Source organism: Salmo trutta, chromosome 18 (assembly GCF_901001165.1).
Source record: "Salmo trutta chromosome 18, fSalTru1.1, whole genome shotgun sequence".
Taxonomy (NCBI): Eukaryota; Metazoa; Chordata; class Actinopteri; order Salmoniformes; family Salmonidae; genus Salmo; species Salmo trutta.
The window spans coordinates 24356321-24377951 of record NC_042974.1 but is presented as its reverse complement, the minus strand read 5'-3'; the positions used below and the strand labels follow the sequence as shown (position 1 = coordinate 24377951).

At 46.5% G+C, this 21631-nt stretch overlaps 1 protein-coding gene across 2 annotated transcripts in view; it reads left to right on the top strand.

The window, feature by feature from the left end:
* LOC115153051 (adhesion G protein-coupled receptor A3) overlaps positions 1–21631 on the top strand; it is a 302520-nt gene that overhangs the window by 84260 nt on the left and 196629 nt on the right. For both annotated transcript variants that reach the window (XM_029698085.1, XM_029698084.1), the window contains exons 8-10: positions 15900–16064; positions 17249–17468; positions 17773–17922. In XM_029698085.1, the coding sequence (XP_029553945.1) occupies positions 15900–16064; positions 17249–17468; positions 17773–17922 (535 nt within the window). The remainder of the gene's footprint in view (positions 1–15899; positions 16065–17248; positions 17469–17772; positions 17923–21631) is intronic.

Below are 21631 nucleotides of genomic sequence, written 5' to 3'. Positions count from 1 at the left end.
TACTCTACAGCATACAGAGCAGAGTGGATCGGGCCTGATAGAGAGTCAGCCCAGTGTCCATTGTTAGGTGGTGTTCTGTTCTAATGGGACGTCCTTACGCAATCTAACTCCATTAAGTGGCTCAGGGGGATTTGTGACGTTCATCAGTGTGAGTCGAGCCCTCGGACTCCTCACAGCAACGCACGCACTTCAGGAACACACTCTAGCAATATGTGCACATGTGCGCACGCGCACGCATGCACGTGTAGACACACACACACACACACAAACACTTCCAACTCTCCTTTTCCACTACTGCGTCCCTGTGCGGAATGTGATGGATTTAGCCTCACTCTCATTCTGATTAGGACTCGCAATTAGCCGGCGCTTTCCCTTGTATACAGAAATTATGCAATTTTCTCCCTCGAAGTGGAACCTATACGGTCATGTTGCTCTTGGCAGCCACAGGCACAGTCAAGCTTTCCCAGCAGAGTGAAAAAAGGCAAGCTGGAACTGAGGAACTGCCTTGGTTTCCACTGCAGACTGTTGAGTGTATAAAACGTCCCATCCAACAAAAACACAGCTCTCAGCCCAGTCTGAGCTCCTATATCATCAACAAGTGTGTCGACAGACAAGTAGGGAATTAGAGAGAGGGGGGACTTTCTGGCCCCGGTGCTCTCATTAAATAAAGTATCAGGGATTAGTAATGCTCTGACCTGCCCGCCATGCCAGCAGCTAGGCCTGAGTCAATGCCAGTTTAATGACATGAGGCCGTATTTTCAATCGTTATGCTCTCTCTGTTGATGGAGTTCACTTTGAAATAACGTTCTCTTAGCAGTGTGTGTCTGTGTGTGCCTGTGTGAGTCAGTACCTCTAGCCCTGTATGATGGCCCACTGGAGAGGAAAAGTCTAAAAACACAGGATTTAAGATGTAGCTTAAACCCCCCCGATGTGTTCTTTGATCAGACACGCTGAAGTCATATTGAATTTGGATTTTATGACCCCCTATTAAGGTGTTCCCAAAATGTTTTCAGAGCTTTTCTCTCACCTCAATTGAGTGTGGTCACAAACCAATGTTGCCCATTCCTCAGAGGGTGCCATGTTACACTGTGCCAGTGTAAACATTCAGCATATGTTACGTAGTCTTGCTGTCACTGAGGACATTTGGGGTGACGCTCACAGGCACAGGATGATAAGATCTTCCATTTCCCTATTTCATTCAGAATTTTGACCCCAAATAATGGTCCCTGAATACTGATGCCGGTGCTGGGTGTGTGTGTGTGTGTGTGTGTGGTTGGCCCAGGCTGCTGCAGACTGCATAATGTTGCCAGGCTAAACTCTCAGTAACTGATGCTAGCGGAGGACATGGGACCAGCATGTGAATCATGCCCCATTAATCAAGCACTTGAAAGCCTGTAGCTAGCTGCCGCTTCGGAGGTATCTTTCTTAATCCCCTCCATTTTTAATCACCCTAATATGCCACTGAACTGAGAGGAAAAGCTCTACCTCGTTCTCTGATGGGTTTCTCGCTCGCTCTCTCTGCTCTCTCTCTCTCGCTCTCTGCTCTCTCTCTCTCCTTTTCTTTTCTCCCTCGCACCTTTCGCTCTCCAGGCATTTTTTAAAATCTGTTCTGTTTCTCCCATTTCTATTTCTAACTTTCTCTTTCTCCTCATCCCTTGATTTAACTTCACACTTCTCCTCAAGCTGATTGGCTCCTGGAATGTTCCTGCCACTGTGTTCTAAACCAACTCCCGAATTAGCGATGGGTCCAAAATGTCCTCCACCGGTACCCAGCACCTCTCCTCCGGACCGTACCCCTCCCAGTCCACGAGGTACTGCAGGCCCCTTACCCGGCGCCTGGAGTCCAAGATGGACCGGACTGTGTACGCCGGGGCCCCCCCGATGTCCGGGGGGGGGGCGGAGGGACCTCCTGTACCTCAGCGTCCTGCAGCGGACCAGCTACCACCGGCCTGAGGAGAGACACATGAAACGAGGGGTTAATATGATAATAAGAGGGAAGCTGTAACCTGTAACACACCTCGTTTCTTCTCCTCAGGACTTTAAATGGCCCCACAAACCGCAGACCCAGTTTCCGGCAGGGCAGGCGGGGGGGCAGGTTCCGGGTTGAGAGCCAGACTCTCTCCCCCGGGGTAAACACGGGGGCCTCACTGCGGCGACGGTCTGCGCTCTCCTTCTGTCGTCCCCTGGCCCGTTCAATGGATTCTTGAACGGCATTCCAGGTCTCCCTAGAGCGCTGGACCCAGTCCTCTACCGCAGGGAACTCCGTCTGGCTCTGATGCCAGGGCATCAGGACCGGCTGGTAACCCAACACACACTGGAAAGGCGGTAGGTTGGTAGAGGAGTGGCGGAGAGAGTTCTGGGCCATCTCGGCCCATGGCACGAACCTCGCCCACTCCCCTGGCCGGTCCCGGCAGTAGGACCGCAGAAACCTTCCCACATCCTGATTAATCCTCTCTACCTGTCCATTACTCTCGGGGTGAAAACCTGAGGTCAAACTGACCGAAACCCCCAGTCGCTCCATAAACGCCCGCCACACCCGCGACGTGAACTGGGGACCTCGATCAGAGACGATGTCCTCAGGCACCCTGTAGTGCCAGAAGACGTGGGTGAATAGAGCCTCCACGGTCTGCAGGGCCGTAGGAAGACCGGGTAAAGGGAGCAGACGGCAGGACTTAGAGAACCGATCCACAACGACCAGGATCGTCGTGTTCCCCTGAGACGGCGGGAGATCGGTGAGGAAATCCACCGACAGGTGAGACCATGGTCGCTGTGGAACAGGGAGGGGCTGTAATTTCCCTCTAGGCAGGTGCCTAGGAGCCTTACACTGGAGGAGACATAGCGTCGAACAGGAGGAGACATAGCGCCTCACATCTTTCACCAAGGTGGGCCACCAGTATTTCCCACTAAGACCCCGCACCGTCCGCTCAATCCCTGGGTGACCCGAAGAGGGTAACGTGTCGGCATACTCTGTGGGAATGTGCACGGTAGAGACTTGGTCTGGACTCTCCATCGTCGTCGCACCGATGGAAACCCCTATACATCTGCCCGAGCACTCCTTCGACCACCCCTTAAGAGCCCTCTGTCTCCACGAAATCTTAGGGTTGTGAGTGGCTAGCCAGGGGATCCATAGCACCACCGGAAATGCCAGGGAATCAATGAGAAAGAGACGGATACTCTCCTCATGACCCCCCTGCATTACCATGACCAGTGGCACAGTGACCTTCCTGACTAGCCCTGACCCTAGTGGTCGACTGTCTAAGGCGTGCACGGGGAAGGGTTGGTATAACTGAACCAGGGGAATCCCTAACTTACTGGCGACCCCACGGTCCATAAAACTCCCTGCCGCGCCTGAACCGACTAGCGCCTTAAGCCGGGAGTGAGGGGAAAATTCAGTGAAGGAAACTAACACATACATATGACTGACAGGGGGCTCTGGGTGAGACTGGTGCTGACTCACCTGAGATGTCGAAGGAGTGCTCTGCCTGCGGTCTGGACTCCCGGGCAAGCTCCTCCAGCACCGGTCGGCAGTGTGCCCTCTGCGACCACAGTGGGTGCAGGAGAGGGCTCCCCCTACCGGCTTCCTGGATGCAGCACTCCTAACTCCATAGGCGTGGTAGCGGGAGGGCTAGGAGGTGGAACGAGCAGGGCCCGGTTCGGAAGCCTGCGGGCGGCCAGCAGGTTGTCCAGTCGGATGGACAGATCTATCAGCTGGTCCAGGGTGCTAGTGGTGTCCCGACAAGCTGACTCCTGGTGGACGTCCTCCCTCAAACTACAACGGTAGTGATCTATCAGTGCCCTCTCATTCCACCCCACTCCAGCCGCCAGGGTCCGGAACTCTAAGGCAAAGTCTTGCGCGCTCCTCGTCTCCTGTGTCAGGTGAAACAATCGCTCACCCGCCGCTCTCCCCTCTGGGGGATGATCGAACACTGCACGGAAGCGGCGGGTGAGCTCCGGGTAGTGGTCCCTGGCTGAGTCCGGACTGTCCCAAATGGCGTTGGCCCATGCCAGGGCTCTACCCGTGAGACACGAGACGAGGACGCTGACACTCTCCTCTCCCGAGGGAGGAGGACGGGTATAACTGCAGCTGGAGTAGGAAACCCTTACACCCAGCGGCCGTCCCATCGTACTCCCTCGGGGGGGGGGGGGCGAGTTTAACCCCACTGGAACTGGGTGCTGTCGGCGCTGGTGGTGGCACTGGCTGTTGAGCAGCCTCGTTAGATTGTTGGGAGCGCTTCTGTCCAAGCTCTCCAGGCGCCCCAAGTGTGTTGGGCAACCCTCTTCTCCATGGACGGGGTCGGCGCTGCGGCTCCTGCTGACTCCATCGGTGGTGCGTGATTCTGTCAGTGTGCTCAAGGAAGCAGGAGGGTCGAAGTCAGGCACAGGAGACACAAGTCCATGAACACACGTAATTTTAATAAATAATCCACATGTTGCCAAGAAAACAGGTAAGGCAGGGCAAAGCAACACAAATGCCCAAATAACAGCCCGCACGCAACGAAGGGACGCAGCCCAAAACACGCTGCCACAAAACCCATAGGCAGAGGGAAAAACACCTGTACCTCAGAACAAACACCTGAACAAAAATAATCACGCACAAAGAACAACCTACACAGAACGACTAAATAACCCTCCCCCACTAATGAACTAATACTAAACAGGTGCCAACTAAACTAGACCTGACCAACAGAAAATAAAAGAGGATCGGTGGCAGCTAGTAGGCCGGCGACGACGACCGCCGAGCGAGGAGGGGCGCCACCTTCCGTCGATGTTGTGACAAGGTCAGAGGGAGTAGTAATTCTGATTGCCAGAGGGATGATAGGTTTGTTGATGGCATTACAGAGACGATACATACTGTAGATAGTGGCAAAGTGAGAGCCTTACATTTTTGCACATAAAAGCTTTGGTAGAGTTACACTGTTATAAAGTGTTTTTTCGAAGTACACAATGCAAAGAAATACAAACAGCTCCCTTTAAACTCAATTTTCATTCACAAGGTTCTTGAATGAATAGTGTTCTTAATTGGGCCCCGTAGCCCATGGATTCTTTTGCCCTATTTACACATGGCTATGATCTGTAGTGGATGAAGTTAAGCTAAATGGGTTCACAACACTGGTTGGAGTGGTTTAAGAGAGGGGGAGAACAAATGTCTTTGGAAGAAGCTGCTTCTCTTGTTATGGAGGAGGGATCTTTTATTTATTCCCAAATCACACACTAATGCTTTAAGTCCGACCATTAATACCCAGATTTAGCCTTCCCTATTAAAGTGTTATCATCACTGCGCAAGAGTCCTTCACAGAGGCCTGCAGTGGTGGGTGTGTGGGTGGGTGTGTGTCTGTGTGTCTGTGTCTGTGTGTTCGCTAACTATGGTCCCCATATAAAAAATTATCTTGATTATGTTTTCTACAGTATGTTTATTTGTTTGCAAGAATACAGTAGCTGTTCAACTGAATTTATGATCGGAAGCACCCACGCACTTACTTAGAGAAAGAGAAAGTAGGAAACCAACTCTGTGGCGTAGAGCCTCTTGTAAAATGCCTGAGAGTTGGAATTTCGGTTTGTTGTTGGGGAAGGGACGCTTTTGAAGTTTACAGGCTTGTAAGCAGGCATTATCTAAACAAATTGTTAAATATCAGCGCAAGAGCGTAAGAATTCCTAATGAGGCCTTTGGGAAGCGTTGGGTGCAGACAGCTCCACAATAGCGCAGTGTTAGTGTGGATTTAGGTCATTACTTTGTGTTGTGCCCCTGTCCCGCTCAGTGCTGCAGGGCTGCGCTCCCAGCTCCAAGCTCCAAGCTCCCTCTCATAGTTATTATTCAGTTGTGAGCCTTTGAGGACGACCTTCCTAAAATGTTTTCTATCAAACCACCAAACCACCCATAAGCTGACTGCTGGAGCTGGACAAACCCTCTATACACAATCTGTTTATCTGGGTCTGAGTTAAGCTCTGTGTAGCAGATATCTGGGAGAGTTTGTGATCTGGCAAGATGGCGCCAACAGAGATGGTCGCCTCGCTTCAAGTCCTTTGGAAACTATACAGTAATTAGTTTTTTAATGTATATTACTTACATTGTTAGCCCAGAAAATCTTAAGTGTTATTACATACAGCCGGGAATAACTATTGGATATAAGAGCAACGTCAACTTACCAACATTACGACCAGGAATACGACTTTCCCGAAGCGGATCTTTTGTTCGGACCTCCACCCTGGACATTGGATCGAATCCCAGACCCAAAACAACATCGTCGCAGCAGGAGAGGCAGGCGGAGTGGCCTCCTGGTCAGACTAAGAAGGCGAACACAGCACCCACCGCTTCTGAGCATATTAGTTGCCAATGTCCAGTCTCTAGACAACAAGGTGGATGAAATTAGGGCACGAGTTGCCTTCCAGAGAGATATCAGAGATTGTAACATTCTCTGTTTCACAGAAACATGGCTCACTCGGGATATGTTGTCAGAGTCGGTACAGCCACCGGGTTTCTTCAAGTGTGGCGCTGACAGAAACAAACATCTCCCTGGTAAGAAGAAGGGCGGGGGTGTATGACTCATGATTAACGACTCATGGTGTAACAATAACAACATACAGGAACTCAAGTCCTTTTGTTCACCTGAATTCCTTACAATGAAATGCCGACCACATTATTTCCCTAGAGAATTCTCTTCAATTATAGTCACAGCCGTGTTTATCCCCCCCAAGCAGACACCTCGACGGCCCTGAAAGAACTTCACTGGACTCTATGTAAGCTAGAAACCATATATCCTGAGGCTGCATTTATTGTAGCTGGGGATTTTAACAAAGCTAATTTCCGGGAAGCCTCAGACAATGACTCAGTGAGTGAGTTTATTAGGAAGGGCATTGGAGATGTTGTACCCACTGTGACTATTAAAATCTACCCCAACCAGAAACCATGGATAGACGGCTGCATTCGTGCAAAACTGAAAGCGCAAACCACCGCATTCAACCATGGGAAGAGGTCAGGGAATATGGCAGAATATAAACAGTGTAGTTATTCCCTCCGCATGGCAGTCAAACAAGTGATATGTCGTATAGGGATGAAATGGAGTTGCAATTCAACGGCCCAGACACAAGACGTATGTAGCAGGGTCTACAGGCAATTATGGACTACAAAAAGAAAACCATCCACGTCACAGACACCGACGTCTTGCTTCCAGACAAGCTAAAAACCTTCTTTGCCCGCTTTGAGGATAATGCAGTGCCACCGACGCGGTCCGCTACCAAGGACTGCGGGCCCCCCTGCTCCTTCTCCATGGCTGACGTGAGTAAGACATTTAAATATGTTAACCTTCGCAAGGATGCTGGCCGAGACGGCATCCCTAGCCGCGTCCTCAGAGCATGAGCAGACCAGCTGGCTGGTGTGTTTGGACATATTCAATCACTCCCTATCTCAGTCTGCTGTCCCCACATGCTTCAAGATGGCCACCATTGTTCCTGTACCAAAGAATGCAAAGATAACTGAACTCGCCCCGTAGCACTCACTTCTGTCATCATGAAGTGCTTTGAGAGACTAGTCAAGGATCATATCACCTCCACTTTACTTCCCACCCTAGACCCACTTCAGTTTGCATACCGCCCCAACAGGTCCACAGACGATGCAATCGCCATCACATTGCACACTGCCCTATGTGATAACGCTGTTCATTGACTACAGCTCAGCATTCAACACCATAGTACCCTCCAAGCTCATCATTAAGCTTAAGGCCCTGGGTCTCAACCCCACCCTGTGCAATTGGGTCCTGGACTTTCTGACCGGCCGCCCCCAGGTGGTGAAGGTAGGAAACAACATCTCCACTTCGCTGATCTTCAACACTAGGGCCCCACAAGGGTGGTGCTCAGCCCCCTCCTGTACACCCTGTTCACCGATGACTGCGTGGCCATGCACGCCTCCAACTCAATCATCAAGTTTGCAGATGACACAACAGTAGTGGGCCTGATTATCAACAACGACGAGACAGCCTACAGGGAGGAGGTGAGGGCACTCGGAGTGTGGTGTCATGAAAACAACCTCTCACTCAACGTCAACAAAACAAAAGAGATGATCGTGGACTTCAGGAAACAGCAGAGGAGCACCCCCCATATCCACATCAACGGGACAGTAGTGGAGAAGGTGGACAGTGTTAAGTTCCTCGGCGTACACATCACGGACAAACTGAAATGGTCCACCCACACAGACAGCGTGGTGAAGAAGGCGCAACAGCGCCTCTTCAACCTCAGGAGACTGAAGAAATGTGGGTTGTCACCTAAAACCCTCACAAACTTTTACAGATGCACAATCGAGAGCAACCTGTCAGGCTGTATCACCGCCTGGTATGGCAACTGCACCGCCCTCAACCGCAAGGCTCTCCAGAGGGTTGTGCGATCTGCACAACGCATCACCGGGGGCAAACTACCTGCTCTCCAGGACACAAACAGCACCCAATGTCACAGGAAGGCCAAAAAGATCATCAAGGACAACAACCACCCGAGCCACTGCCTGTTCATCCCGCTATCATCCAGAAGGCGAGGTCACTACAGGTGCATCAAAGCTGGGACCGAGAGACTGAAAAACAGCTTCTATCTCAAGGCCATCAAACTGTTAAACAGCCATCACAAACATGGAGAGGCTGCTGCCAACATACAGACCCGAATCACTGGCGACTTTAATTAATGAATTTAATAAAGGTATCACTAGTCACTTTAAATAATGCCACTTTAATAATGTTTACATATCCTACATTACTCATCTCATACTGTATTTCATACTAGAGGTCGACCGATTATGATTTTTCAATGCCGATACCGATTATTGGAGGACCAAAAAACCGATACCCATTAATCGGCCCAAATTTTTTTTTTTTTTTTAATAATAATGCTAATTACAACAATACTGAATGAACACTTATTTTAACTTAACCTGTTGAGGACAGACGTTCCGCTAGCGGAACCCCGTTCTGCCTGCGGAACCCCTAGCCAACAGCCAATGGCATCGCACGGCGCGAAATACAAAACCAACTAAAATACCACAATTCAATTTTCTCAAACAATCAACTATTTTACGCCATTTTAAAGATAAGACTCTCGTTAATCTAACCACATTGTCTGATTTCAAAAAGGCTTTGCAGCGAAAGCAAAACATTAGATTATGTTAGAGTACATAGACACAAATAATCACACAGCCATTTTCCAAGCAAGCATATATGTCACATAAACCCAAACCACAGCTAAATGCAGCACTAACCTTTGATGATCTTCATCAGATGACACTCCTAGGACATTATGTTATACAATACATGCATGTTTTGTTCAATCAAGTTCATATTTATATCAAAAACTAGCTTTTTACATTAGCATGTGATGTTCAGAACTAGCCTACCCACCGAAAACTTCTGGTGAATTTACTAAATTACTCACGATAAACGTTCACAAAAAACATAACAATTATTTTAAGAATTATAGATACAGAACTCCTCTATGCACTCGATATGTCCGATTTTAAAATAGCTTTTCGGTGAAAGCACATTTTACAATATTCTCAGTAGATAGCCCGGCATCACAGGGCTAGCTATTTAGACACCCACCAAGTTTAGCCTTCACCAAACTCCGATTTACTATTAGAAAAGTTTGATTACCTTTGGTATTCTTCGTCAGAATGCACTCCCAGGACTTCTTCAGTCTTCAATATTCCCAGGTAAGTTTTAGGTTGTAGTTATTATAGGAATTATAGGAGTGTTTCTCTCCATACGATTTGTATTTCATATACCTTTGACTATTGGATGTTCTTATAGGCACTTTAGTATTGCCAGTGTAACAGTATAGCTTCCGTCCCTCTCCTCGCTCCTACCTGGGTTTGAACCAGGAACACATCGATAACAACCACCCTCGAAGCAGCGTTACCCATGCAGAGGAGGGGCAACAACTACTCCAAGTCTCAGAGTGAGTGACGTTTGAAACGCTATTAGCGCGCACCCCGCTAACTAGCTAGCCATTTCACATCGGTTACACCAGCCTAATCTTGGGAGTTGACAGGCTTGAAGGGGTGGGTATAATTTGTGGAACGTTCCAACAGGAATCTGTTCCAAAAAACGTAAAGTAAAAGGTTGGGAGTTGACAGGCTTGAAGGGGTGGGTATAATTTGTGGAACGTTCCAACAGGAATCTGTTCCAAAAAACGTAAAGTAAAAGGTTGCCCACCAACAATGCATATAAAGTAGCAAAGCATACAAACCTAGCTAACTAGCTGCCGAATAGGCATCAACTCACCACGTAGCTTATTCTTAATGTTTGTCTATAGGCAACCAGAGTGAGGACAGACATTTTTCGGAATAAACGTGATGAGTGAAAAACGCAATGAAATAGACCACTCACTACCCGGTATCTATTCTACAACTTTGTATGCGTTGTTTTTTGGCAACCTTGTTATTTACGAAGTTTTTGGAATAGATTCCTGTTGGAACGTTCCACAAATTATACCCACCCGGTTTGAAGTCATAAACAGCTTGAAACACAGCGAAGAGCTGCTGGCAAAATGCACGAAAGTGCTGTCTGAATGAATGCTTACGAGTTATGTTATGTCAATGTTATGTCATAATTACGTAAAATTCTGGCAAATTAGTTCGCAACGAGCCAGGCGGCCCAAACTGTTGCATATACCCTGACTCTGCGTGCAATGAACGCTAGAGATGTGACACAATTTCATGTTAGCAGGCAATATTAACTAAATATGCAGGTTTAAAAATATATACTTGTTTATTGATTTTAAAGAAAGGCATTGATGTTTATGGTTAGGTACATTGGTGCAACGACAGTGCTTTTTTCGCAATGTGCTTGTTAAATCAACACCCGTTTGGCGAAATAGGCTATGATTCAATGATAAATTAACAGGCACCACATCGATTATATGCAACGCAGGACACATTAGATAAACTAGTAATATCATCAACCATGTGTAGTTAACTAGTGATTATGTTTAGATTGATAGTTTTTTATAAGATAAGTTTAATGCTAGCTAGCAACTTACCTTGGCTTCTTGCTGCCCTCATGTAACAGGTAGTCAGCCTGCCATGCAGGCTCCTTGTGCGTTAGATTGGATTAGTAACCAGAAGGTTGCAAAAACGAATCCCCGAATCCCCCCTGAACAAGGCAGTTAACCCCCGTTCCTAGGCCGTCATTGAAAATAAGAATGTGTTCTTAATCTGACTTGCCTAGTTAAATAAAGGTGTAAAAAAAATTATAAAAAATAAATAAAATGGCCCAAAAAAAAAGAAAATTAATCGGCAAATCGGCGGCCAAAATTACCGATTGTTATGAAAACTTGAAATCGGCCCTAATTAATCGGCCATTCCGATTAATCGGTCGACCTCTATTTCATACCATCTATTGCATCTTCCCTATGCCGCACGACCATCGCTCATCCATATATTTATATGTACATATTCTTATTCCATCCCTTTACATTTGTGTGTATAAGGTAGTTGTGAATTTGTTAGGTTACTTGATAGATATCACTGCACTGTCGGAACTAGAAGCTCAAGCATTTTGCTACACTCGCATTATCACCTGCTGACCATGCATATGTGACAAATAAAATGTGATTTGATTTAATCTAGCTTCCACTTTGTTGCTTAAGTCCTCAGCGGTGAGTTTGCTTTGCTCAGGCAGTAGGGAGAAGAAGGCGAAATTAAGGAAGGAAAGGGGGATTGGGGGGCTAGAGCTGGGAGAGTAGGGGGTGAGAGGAGGGGAAGAGATACTTTATTTCCCATTATATGTGTTGGTTGGCCTGTTCACCAGTGATGTACTGTAACTGTCCTCTGCACACTATTCATGTCTCAGTCTCTCACACATAGACTTGCACATGAACACACACTCAGACAGACAGACACGTCACTTTATTTTCATTATTGACTGGTCATTATTGCCATCATCAAGTTTTTACGTAATCATCATCATCAACATCATCATCATGTCGTTATCATCATCATAATATGTTTCAATGCTTCCTTCTCCTCAGTTTTCTCTTTCCTAGAAATTAAAGACAAGCAAGCTGCTTGCATGGAGACATCAGACAAGCGGATATTGGATTAAGCTCAGAGGGTTTCTATTTAGAACCTGACTGGAGAGTTGATACACTACTTTGTGGTTGTGTCCCTTAGAAGGAACACTGCTGTTTTAGGGAGAGAGAGCTGTGTTCTATTTCTGCCTGTGGTGGTGGAGATGACCGAGGCAGTGGCAGTAGCAGCAGCAGCACTGGGTTGCCCATGCTAATACAGGGTTACTCAACATCACTGGACTGGACTCACACAGAGTGCTCACTTTATCAGTCACTCTGATGTAGAGTGGTTTATTACTGGGCATAGCCAAGGGAGCTAAGCAAGGGAAGAGGAAAGAATAATTAATCTAGCTACGTGTAACTACATCTATCTCGATGTATAAGGATGTTTTCCTGAGCGGGAAAGGGAGGAGAAGTAGCCCGGGTCACCAGTAGGTTTCAGGATGAAGAAGACGTCTTGATCTGGTTTAATCTGGTTATCTGACCAGATAGCAACCAAAATGCGCTCTTAGTCATGAAAAAGACGCATTTACCTGGTTGTAATAGAGACCCATTGGTTGTAATTTGGTTATTTGACATTTTGTCATCCAGAAAATAACAACATTGTGGCAAACTGTGTCTCAGAGCAAGTTTTAACTCAAATCCCAAACGCCACTCAGGTTCTTCTTTCTGCTCCAGCCAATGAAATAATGATCAGTGTTCAAAGCTTTTAGCTAACAGACCTGCGAAACATCCAGGAGTTTGGCCTCTCTCACAGCTCTCGACTCCCCCTCCATTTTACTTTCCTAATATTAAGCACATTGCTTCTCTTTACAACAGTAGTATGGCCTACCTGGCTGGCATGAAAATGAACCACGGGAAAAGAGTCCTCCATTCGCTATTTAAGTGTATAGATGACAGGTATTTTTTTCCACTGCCCCTGTTCCGAGACAGGTGCATGTTACTGGTCCATTCTAAATCCAAATTAATGTAAAGGCAAAATTAAATCAAGAATAGTCTGATGGGTGACAATATTAGCCTATCACTTGTGAATGATATATTATCACTTGTGAATGATGCCCAGCTTGTGTGCAGTAAGGCAAGAAACAGTGCAGGCCTTTTTTTGCGACTTTTTCAAATCATAGTCACACACCGCATGTAGCCTAGCCCATAGGTTTGTATCACAACTAAATAACAAATAACTTCTTAAAATGAAGCACATTAATCCGCATTAAAACCGGTGTAGAGCCTGACTGGCATACATAGGTTGAGTTTCAAGTTTGGGGAAGATAATTTTCACCATAAAAATGCACCTTTATGAAAAGAAAAAAAACTAATGTTCACAAAAAAATAAGTAATGCACCTTTTATAATAAAGCATCACATGCATAATCACATTTGCAGTCACTTTTGAGAATGGTGTTTTCCAGTTAATTGATAGCATTTTGGAACATTTGCGCTTACTGCTGTTTGCGCATTGCTGCGCTTATAATTTGAAGAAATAGCGTAATAGTTTATCAACATTTAAGCTAAACGTTCTCATCTGTTGCGTCAGCCTCATTGGTTTTTAGATCCCCAGTTGTGGGATCTATCGAATCCCACAACTGTCCCAGACAATGTTTGGAATATTTATTTCTCGCACAGAAGGACAAGTTGACCAATGGAATAGGTCAACTTTTGTACTATGGGGGATAGTATATTGACATAGGCTAGTGCTTTTGCTGTTTGTTAGGCCTACTCATCTTATTGGCTGACGAGAAGTAAATGTGGACAGTTCTTCGAACATATGCGCCTCGGGAATTTGATAAGAAGGACGTGCACAGTTGCGTCCCCAATGTGTCTGTCTTCACTTGTAGTCTACTTCGGAGCTGAGATGCCTGTGAGAAGGACCTGATCCTGTGACGGGTATCAGCTAACAACAATTGAGATATCTGAGAGCGCCATGTGAGTGAGAGGTGATTCAGGGCATGCAGCCGGGAGAAGGGAATTCTAATTATTATATTAAGCCCAGGGGCACAACGGCCACTGGCCGCAAAAGGCATGGATTTTTTTAGGGGGCGTTATGGCCACACAAGGGGGATGTTGCGGGGAAATTCAGGGGATTATCAAGTGCTTGTCAAAATTGTGAACGAGAGACTGAGGAAGTGTGCGCAGCTTGCGCAAAAAACAAAGCAGAGCTCATGCCTTTTCAAGCGACTTTTTTCAAATCATCATTAGAGTTGTATCATGCAGCATTACAATGTATTAAAAATACAAACGTTGGGCTATATGTTTTGATCACAACTAAAGTTGCATAAATAACTCTAAATGAAGCATATAGGAGGACCTGTTTCTTTGTTAACCGCTCAACACAGAATAGCCACATGTGCGCACACCCTCAGAAATCGTTGAGAAAATATCCTTTCTATTTTATTCAGCTGTGTTCAATTGTATTCTTCATACTATAAAATAATGCCACGGAATTGTGAGCAAATCTTATCTGCTAAATGAACTAGTGTAGCCCACAGCCATATGGCATAGCCAGATCAGGGCCGAGCATAAGGACAACTCCAGAGTATGCTATTCTGTTGTTCTGAAATAGACTACATTTTCTTCATATCATGTTTCTTTAGACCTGTCTAAAAAATTTATTGTGATTGTGTATGCTATATTAAATGTATTTATTAGACTTTTTAAAATGTAGAGGTCCCAAAGGTCTGCATCAGTGGCTTGTAGGCTATGCGTGGAAGCCAGGAGGTGCTAAATGTGTTTGTTAATTAACTGTCAATTACCGTGAGACCGGCAGTTATTTGCTTGACAATCACCGGCTGACAATTTCATGACCTCCACAGCCCTAAGCCAAACCAAGCCAAACTGTACTAACTTGGCCGGGGTACACACCCATCCACATCCATCCACCATAGTGGCTGGAACCGTGCTGAAGAGGACAATATAAAAAGATGTCCAAGCCAGCACAGTTGGGTTCAGATCAGCACGATAGTGTGAAAAGGGTATTTGAAATATTAGTGTCATCATGTCTATGGGATTCAGATCGATGCTACTGAATGAATTCCAGGAAACATAACAGCAAGAGCTAAGTAAAAAAAAAGAAGCCATTTGAGAGTATTGGTGGAAAAAGCCACAGGGAACTATAGATTATGTCGCTGAATAAATATTTCTTGCACATCCTCTGTTCAGAAGCACTGTCAAGGATTATTCTCCGGCACTCAACAACTAATCATTTTTTTACTGTGGAAGATTTGAGTGCCTTCTCTTGCCTGTCATTTATAATTTGAATGTCAACTGTCACACACCCATGGCATAGTGTTGATCCTAAGTCGAATTTGACAAGTCATGTTTTTTGGGGAAAGCGCGGCTGCTATTATTCAGCAACACTGAACGCTGCTTAACAAAAGTGTGGAGCAAAGCAGTCAATGCTCTGAGGTGCCACATGGAAATGTAGATTTTATGGCAAATATTATGCATAACTAATAAAAAATACAGTTGGCTTTACGCTGAGAAATATTTCCATGGAGATAGTGGTTCTTGCTTAGCAGTTTGTTGGGTTTATTTTCACATGTATCACAAGGTGCGTTCTCTCAATTGATGTATTTAAAAAATAGCATAAATCCAATAATTTATATAATTTGTCTGTTGTAATTGTCATGTATGCATCCTTTATATAACCATGGATGTACGACTCAATTAGATATCCTCCTTACAAAGGAGATATGCTCCATTTAAGTATCAATCACCAATGGCATGTCACGACCACAGCTATAAGTCGTCATAACATCACTATTCTAAGTTTCACAGTTGTCTCTTGAACTGAGTAGTTCTTGTGCGGTTAGCAGAAAGACGCACGCACGCATGCACACAAATCTTTCTTCTTCTCTCCTCCAGTGAAGTCATCCTCTCCAACATCGACCACAACCTGTCTGGCAACTGGGAGTGCCAGGTGACCAGTTCCCGTGGCAACAGGTCCAGACAGATGGAGATCGTTGTGTTGGAGACGTCAGCGCCCTACTGCTCAGCAGACAGGGTCAGCAACAACAAGGGAGACTTCAGGTAAGTGCTTTGACCAGACCAGACACAAGGACCTCTTCGGGTCAAGGCTAAATGTCAATGTCAAAGATCAGCTACAGTGCAGCAAGGTGGCTAAAAACATGCCTGACCTTATGTGGGCATTCAAGAAGACAGAGTGTTATGACAAAATGAAATGTGAAAGCCCAATGACTCACTAAACTCAGCTCTGCTCAAATAGGAAACTACTGTAGAATGTTAGATAACAAAGAAAGTAAACAGTCAAATGAAAAACATTTCCTTGGAATGCAAGTACTGTTTAGCTAGCAATTATCCCTACAAATTAGGAAAGCTCTGTGTTTCATATCAATCAACAAAAGGCAAATATATATGTACCGAGCTTTATAGCTGCCTATAAAACAGTCCAATTAGTCTCTGACTGGCTCTCCATGAGACCTGGATTCAGAAACTTTGAGCATTTGCTTCAGTCTTCCTGGAGTGCCATATGGGAGGGGTTGTACTATGTTGGGACTATTCAATTGGTGCCATTGCATCAGGCAAGCTCAGTCAAGCACAGATAAAAGTATTTTAAAAGATTGCAAATGGTATTTGAACCCAGGTCTGCTTTCCACCTCTCCCTCCGTCTCCCTCCCTGTCTATCTGGAAGACTTGAGAAGTTTACTTTTTCTCTCCCTCCTGTCTTGTTTTCGTGTATGGTATGCTCCATTGTTGTGCGTTTCTCCTGTACTTTACAGCCCACTTCCAGTGCAGCGAGCAGAGAGGCTTTGTTTCTGCCCAGCAGTGACGTAATAGGCTGGAAAATGAGAGCCTTTTTTGTTGGGGGGAAATTAGTACCATACATTACTAAGTAGCCGGTGCCGTGATGAAGGGGAGAATGCCAGACAGATTCCTCACGAACACAACAGATTTCTCCTCAGTCTCTCCTCAATTTATTCTTGTTTTCACCTCATGAAAAATGGCCAAATTTACATTGTGAAATGAAATAAGCTTGTTTTTTAGGGTATTTTCAGGGTATAGACTGCAGTAAGATTAAAATGTAATATGCAGTGCCATTATGATTGTTTACTTGTTATGCATATCAACAGCAGATCAACAGTATATGATAACTTAGTAATAACAAAGCAAAGTGTCACATATGATGTCATCGGGAAATCAAGGCTTATGGTGGATCATGGTGACAAGGATATTGATACCATGTCTTGTGACAGGTGGCCAAAGACCCTGGCAGGGTTATTGGCCTTCCTGCCCTGTGCTCCATCTACATTTGGATCTGCCCCCCATCCTTCCGGTGCCTCTTCACACCACCCCACTCAGAGGGAGAAGAAGGCCTGGCGACGCTGTGACCGGGCAGGCCAGTGGGCAGAGGACGACTATACCCAGTGCCCGTATGCCAGCGAGGTGACCCGTGTACTGCACGAGCTCACCCAGGTAGGACAGCAATTCACTCCGCAAATCTCACCTTTAACCCAGGAGAGTCAGGCATGGAACTCTCACCTTACATCCACATTATTATCTCAAACATCGATTTCAGGCTTTTTCTCACTAGCAGAAACAAAGCGAGACAAGGAGGGGTTGAAAACTGAAGAATCTTCAATTATAATGTCTGTGCTTAGCATTTTTAAATGTTATTTAAGGTAATATCTTGCTTAATTTATGCCCATATGCATATATGAAATGCATCAAAATCCAAGTGATCTAGTCTCTTCTAACCCAACCACTGTTCTGTTTCCAGATGACCATCAACACCAGTAATGCCCAGCCGTTAGCCCAGCAGCTGGTAGCCTTCACCAGCAGGGCAGGGGACTTCAGCGATGTGATGGATGTCGTCTTTGTCACACACCTGGTGGAGAGGCTGACTCGCCTAGTGGGCCAGCGCAGAGACGTACGTATGATAGCAGCACTTATCTGCTGCTCACACACACAGAAGGTTGCACGCACGCACTCACGTACACACACACACACACACCTATGCGCGCTCGCTCACAAACACACAAATAACAAACACACACAGCACTTAGCCTCAGCATCCATCCAGCAGTCCACTAAAACGTTATAATGTGTTTGATCACACACTCTAAGTTCAAGGAATGATACAATAAAGAACCCAAGCTGTTTTCTTTGGACGAGCGGTTTATAGTCCAATGAAAGGCACATATGAATGGCTGTCTCTTTTTGCTCCGGTAGCTGGCTAGTCTACTCCAGCCCCATAAATGCTAGACTTTGGGTGGTAATTTCGCTGAGATGTCATCAGTGCGTCAACTTGGTATCATGCCATTTGAAGGGAAACTATACAGTGCCTTACAATTATGTAAAATTGTGGACAACTAATGAAATACAGAAATATTTCATTTACATAAGTATTCACACCCTGAGTCAATACTTTGTAGAAGCACCTTTGGCAGTGATTACAGCTGTTGTTCTGGGTACGTTTCTAACATTTTTCCACACCTGGATTGTGCAACATTTGTCCATTATTCTTTTCATAATTCAACAAGCTCTGTCAAATTGGTTGTTGATCATTGCTAGACAACCATTTTCAGGTCTTGCCATAGATTTTCACGAGTCAAAACTGTAACTCGTCCGCTCAGGAACATTCACGGTCTTCTTGGTAAGCAACTCCAGTGTATATTTGGCCTTGTGTTTTAGGGTATTGTCCTGCTGAAAGGTGAATTTATCTCCCAGTGTCTGGTGGAAAGCAGATAGTAACAGGTTGTCCTCTAAGATTTTGTCGGTGCTTAGCTCCATACCGTTTAGTTTTTTACTAAAAAACTCCCCAGTCCTCACAAGCATACCCATAACATGATGGTACAGAGATTAAGTAGTCAATCAAAAATCATATTAAACACTATTATTGCACACAGTGAGTCCATGCAATTTACAGTGCATTCAGAAAGTATTCACACCTCTTGACTTTTTCCACATTTTGTTACGCTACAGACTGATTCTAAAATGTATCATCAATTTACACACAATACCCCATAATGACAAAGCAAAATCAGGTTTTTAGAAATTTTTGGGAATGTATATAGAAAAAACCCTGAAATATTACATTTACATAAATATTCAGATCCTTTACTCTGTACTTTGTTAAAGAACATTTGGCAGCGATTACAGCCTCGAGTTTTCTTTGGTATGACGCTACAAGCTTGGCACACCTGTATTTGGGGAGTTTCTCCCATTCTACTCTGCAGATCCTCTCAAGCTCTGTCAGGTTGGATGGGGAACATCACTGCACAGCTATTTTCAGGTCTCACCAGAGATGTTCGTTCGGGTTCAAGTCTGGGCTCTGACTGGGCCACTCAAGGACATCCAGAGACTTGTCCCGAAGCCACACCTGCGTTGTGTTGCTTAGGGTTGTTGTCCTTTTGGAAGGTGAACCTTCGCCCCAGTCTGAGGCCCTGAGCTCTCTGGAGCAAGTTTTCATCAAGGATCTCTCTGTACTTTGCTCCGTTCATCTTTTCCTCGATCCTGACTGGTCTCCCAGTCCCTGCCGCTGGAAAACATCCCCACAGCATTATGCTGCCACTGCCATACTTCACCGTAGGGATGGTGCCAGGTTTCTTGAAGACATGACGCTTGGCATTCAGGCCAAAGAGTTCAATCTTGGTTTCATCAGACCAGAGAGTCTTGTTTTTCATGGTCAGAGTCCTTTAGGTGCCTTTTGGCAAATTCCAAGCGGGCTGCCATGCGCCTTTTACTGAGGAGTGTCTTATGTCTGGCCACTCTACCATAAAGGCCTGATTGGTGGATAACTGCCGAGATGGTTGTCCTTCTGGAAGTTTTTCCCATCTCCACAGAGGAACTCTGGAGCTCTCCCTGACCAAGGCCCTTCTCCCCTGATATCTCAGTTTGCCTGGCGGCCAGCTCTAGGAAGTCTTGGTGGTTCCAAACTTCTTCCATTTAATAAAGATGGAGGCCACTGTGTTCTTGGGGACCTTCAATGCTGCAGACATTTTTTGGTACCCTTCTCCAGATCTGTGCCTCAATACAATCCTGTATTGGAGCGCTACGGACAATTCCTTCAACCTCATGACTTGTGGGACCTTATATAGACATGTGTGTGCCTTTCCGAATCATGTCCAATCAAGACCATAGGTGGACTCCATTCAAATTGTAGTAACATCTCCAGGGCTATCAATGGAAACAGGATGCACCTGAGCTAAATTTCGTGTTTCATAGCAAAGGGTTTGAATACGTCAGTTTCTTAATTTTTTTCTAAAAACCTGTTTTCGCTTTGTCGTTATGGGGTATTGTGTATAGATTGATGTGTGAAATTTCAGCCACGCCCTTTGCTGACAGTGTAACGCCCTGGCCATAGAGAGGCTTTTTTGTTCTCTATTTTTGGTTAGGCCAGGGTGTGACATGTGCGGGCTTATTTCGTTCCTTCACACTGTGTTGTGTAGTGGAACGTATTTTTGTATGAGACTCTGTATTTTGATTACGCCCTGTCGTATTTTTGGGTGAATACTCTTTTTGGTGTTGTGTCTAATAAAGCACTATAGTAAACGCTCTTATTTCCTGCGCTTGACTCCACACCCACAACGTCCATCGTTACAGATTCACCCACCATAAAAGGACCAATCAGCGTGAAAGGAAGGAGCAGAGGGTTCAGGATTCGTGGACGTGGGTGGAATTACTGGACGGTAAGGGACCATGGAGTCAAGCTGGGGAGTATCGCCGCCCGCAGTGGGAGATCGAGGCAGCGAGAGCGGAGAGGCGATGGTATGAGGCAAGGGAGCGCAACAGGCATGAGAGGCAGCCCCCCCAAAAACATTTGGGGGGGCACAAGGGGAGTGTGGCAGAGCCAGGATCGAATCCCCGTGCTTACCGGAAGCAGCGTGGTACTGGTCAGGCACCGTGTTATGCTGTGAAGCGCACGGTGTCTCCAGTGCGCGCTCATAGCCCGGTGCGCAATAGGCCAGCCCCCCGCAAGTGCCATGCGAGTGTGGGCATCGAGCCAGGGTGGATTGTGCCAGCTCAGCGCGTCTGGTCTCCAGTGCGCCGTTTCGGTCCAGGTTATCCTGCGCCGGCTCTGCGCTCTGTGTCTCCGGGGCGCTGGGAGGGCTCAGTTCGTCCTATGCCTGCGCTCCGCCCGTGCCGGGCAAGAGTGGGCATTCAGCCTGGAGTATGGGTGGCAAGCCTATGCACCAGAACTCCAGTGCTCCCCCACAGCCCGGTTTATCCTGTGCCTCCTCCTCGGACCAGGCCTCCAGTGGGTCTCTCCAGCCTGGTCTATCCTGTGCCTCCTCCCAGGACCAGGTCTCCAGTGGGTCTCCCCAGCCTGGTATATCCTGTGCCTCCTCCTCGGACCAGGCCTCCTGTGGGTCTCCCCAGCCTGGTGAGTCCTGTGCCTGCGCACAGAGCCAGGCCTCCTGCATGTCTCCCCAGCCTGGTGAATCCTGGGCCAGAGCCGCCCGCCAGTCCGGAGCCGCCAGAGCCGCCCGCCAGTCCGGAGCCGCCAGAGCCGCCCGCCAGTCCGGAGCCGCCAGAGCTGCCCGCCAGTCCGGAGCCGCCAGAGCCGCCCGCTAGTCCTCCGGCACAGCCAGGGACGCCACCTTAGTGGGCTAAGCCGAGGGTGGAGCGGGGTCCAC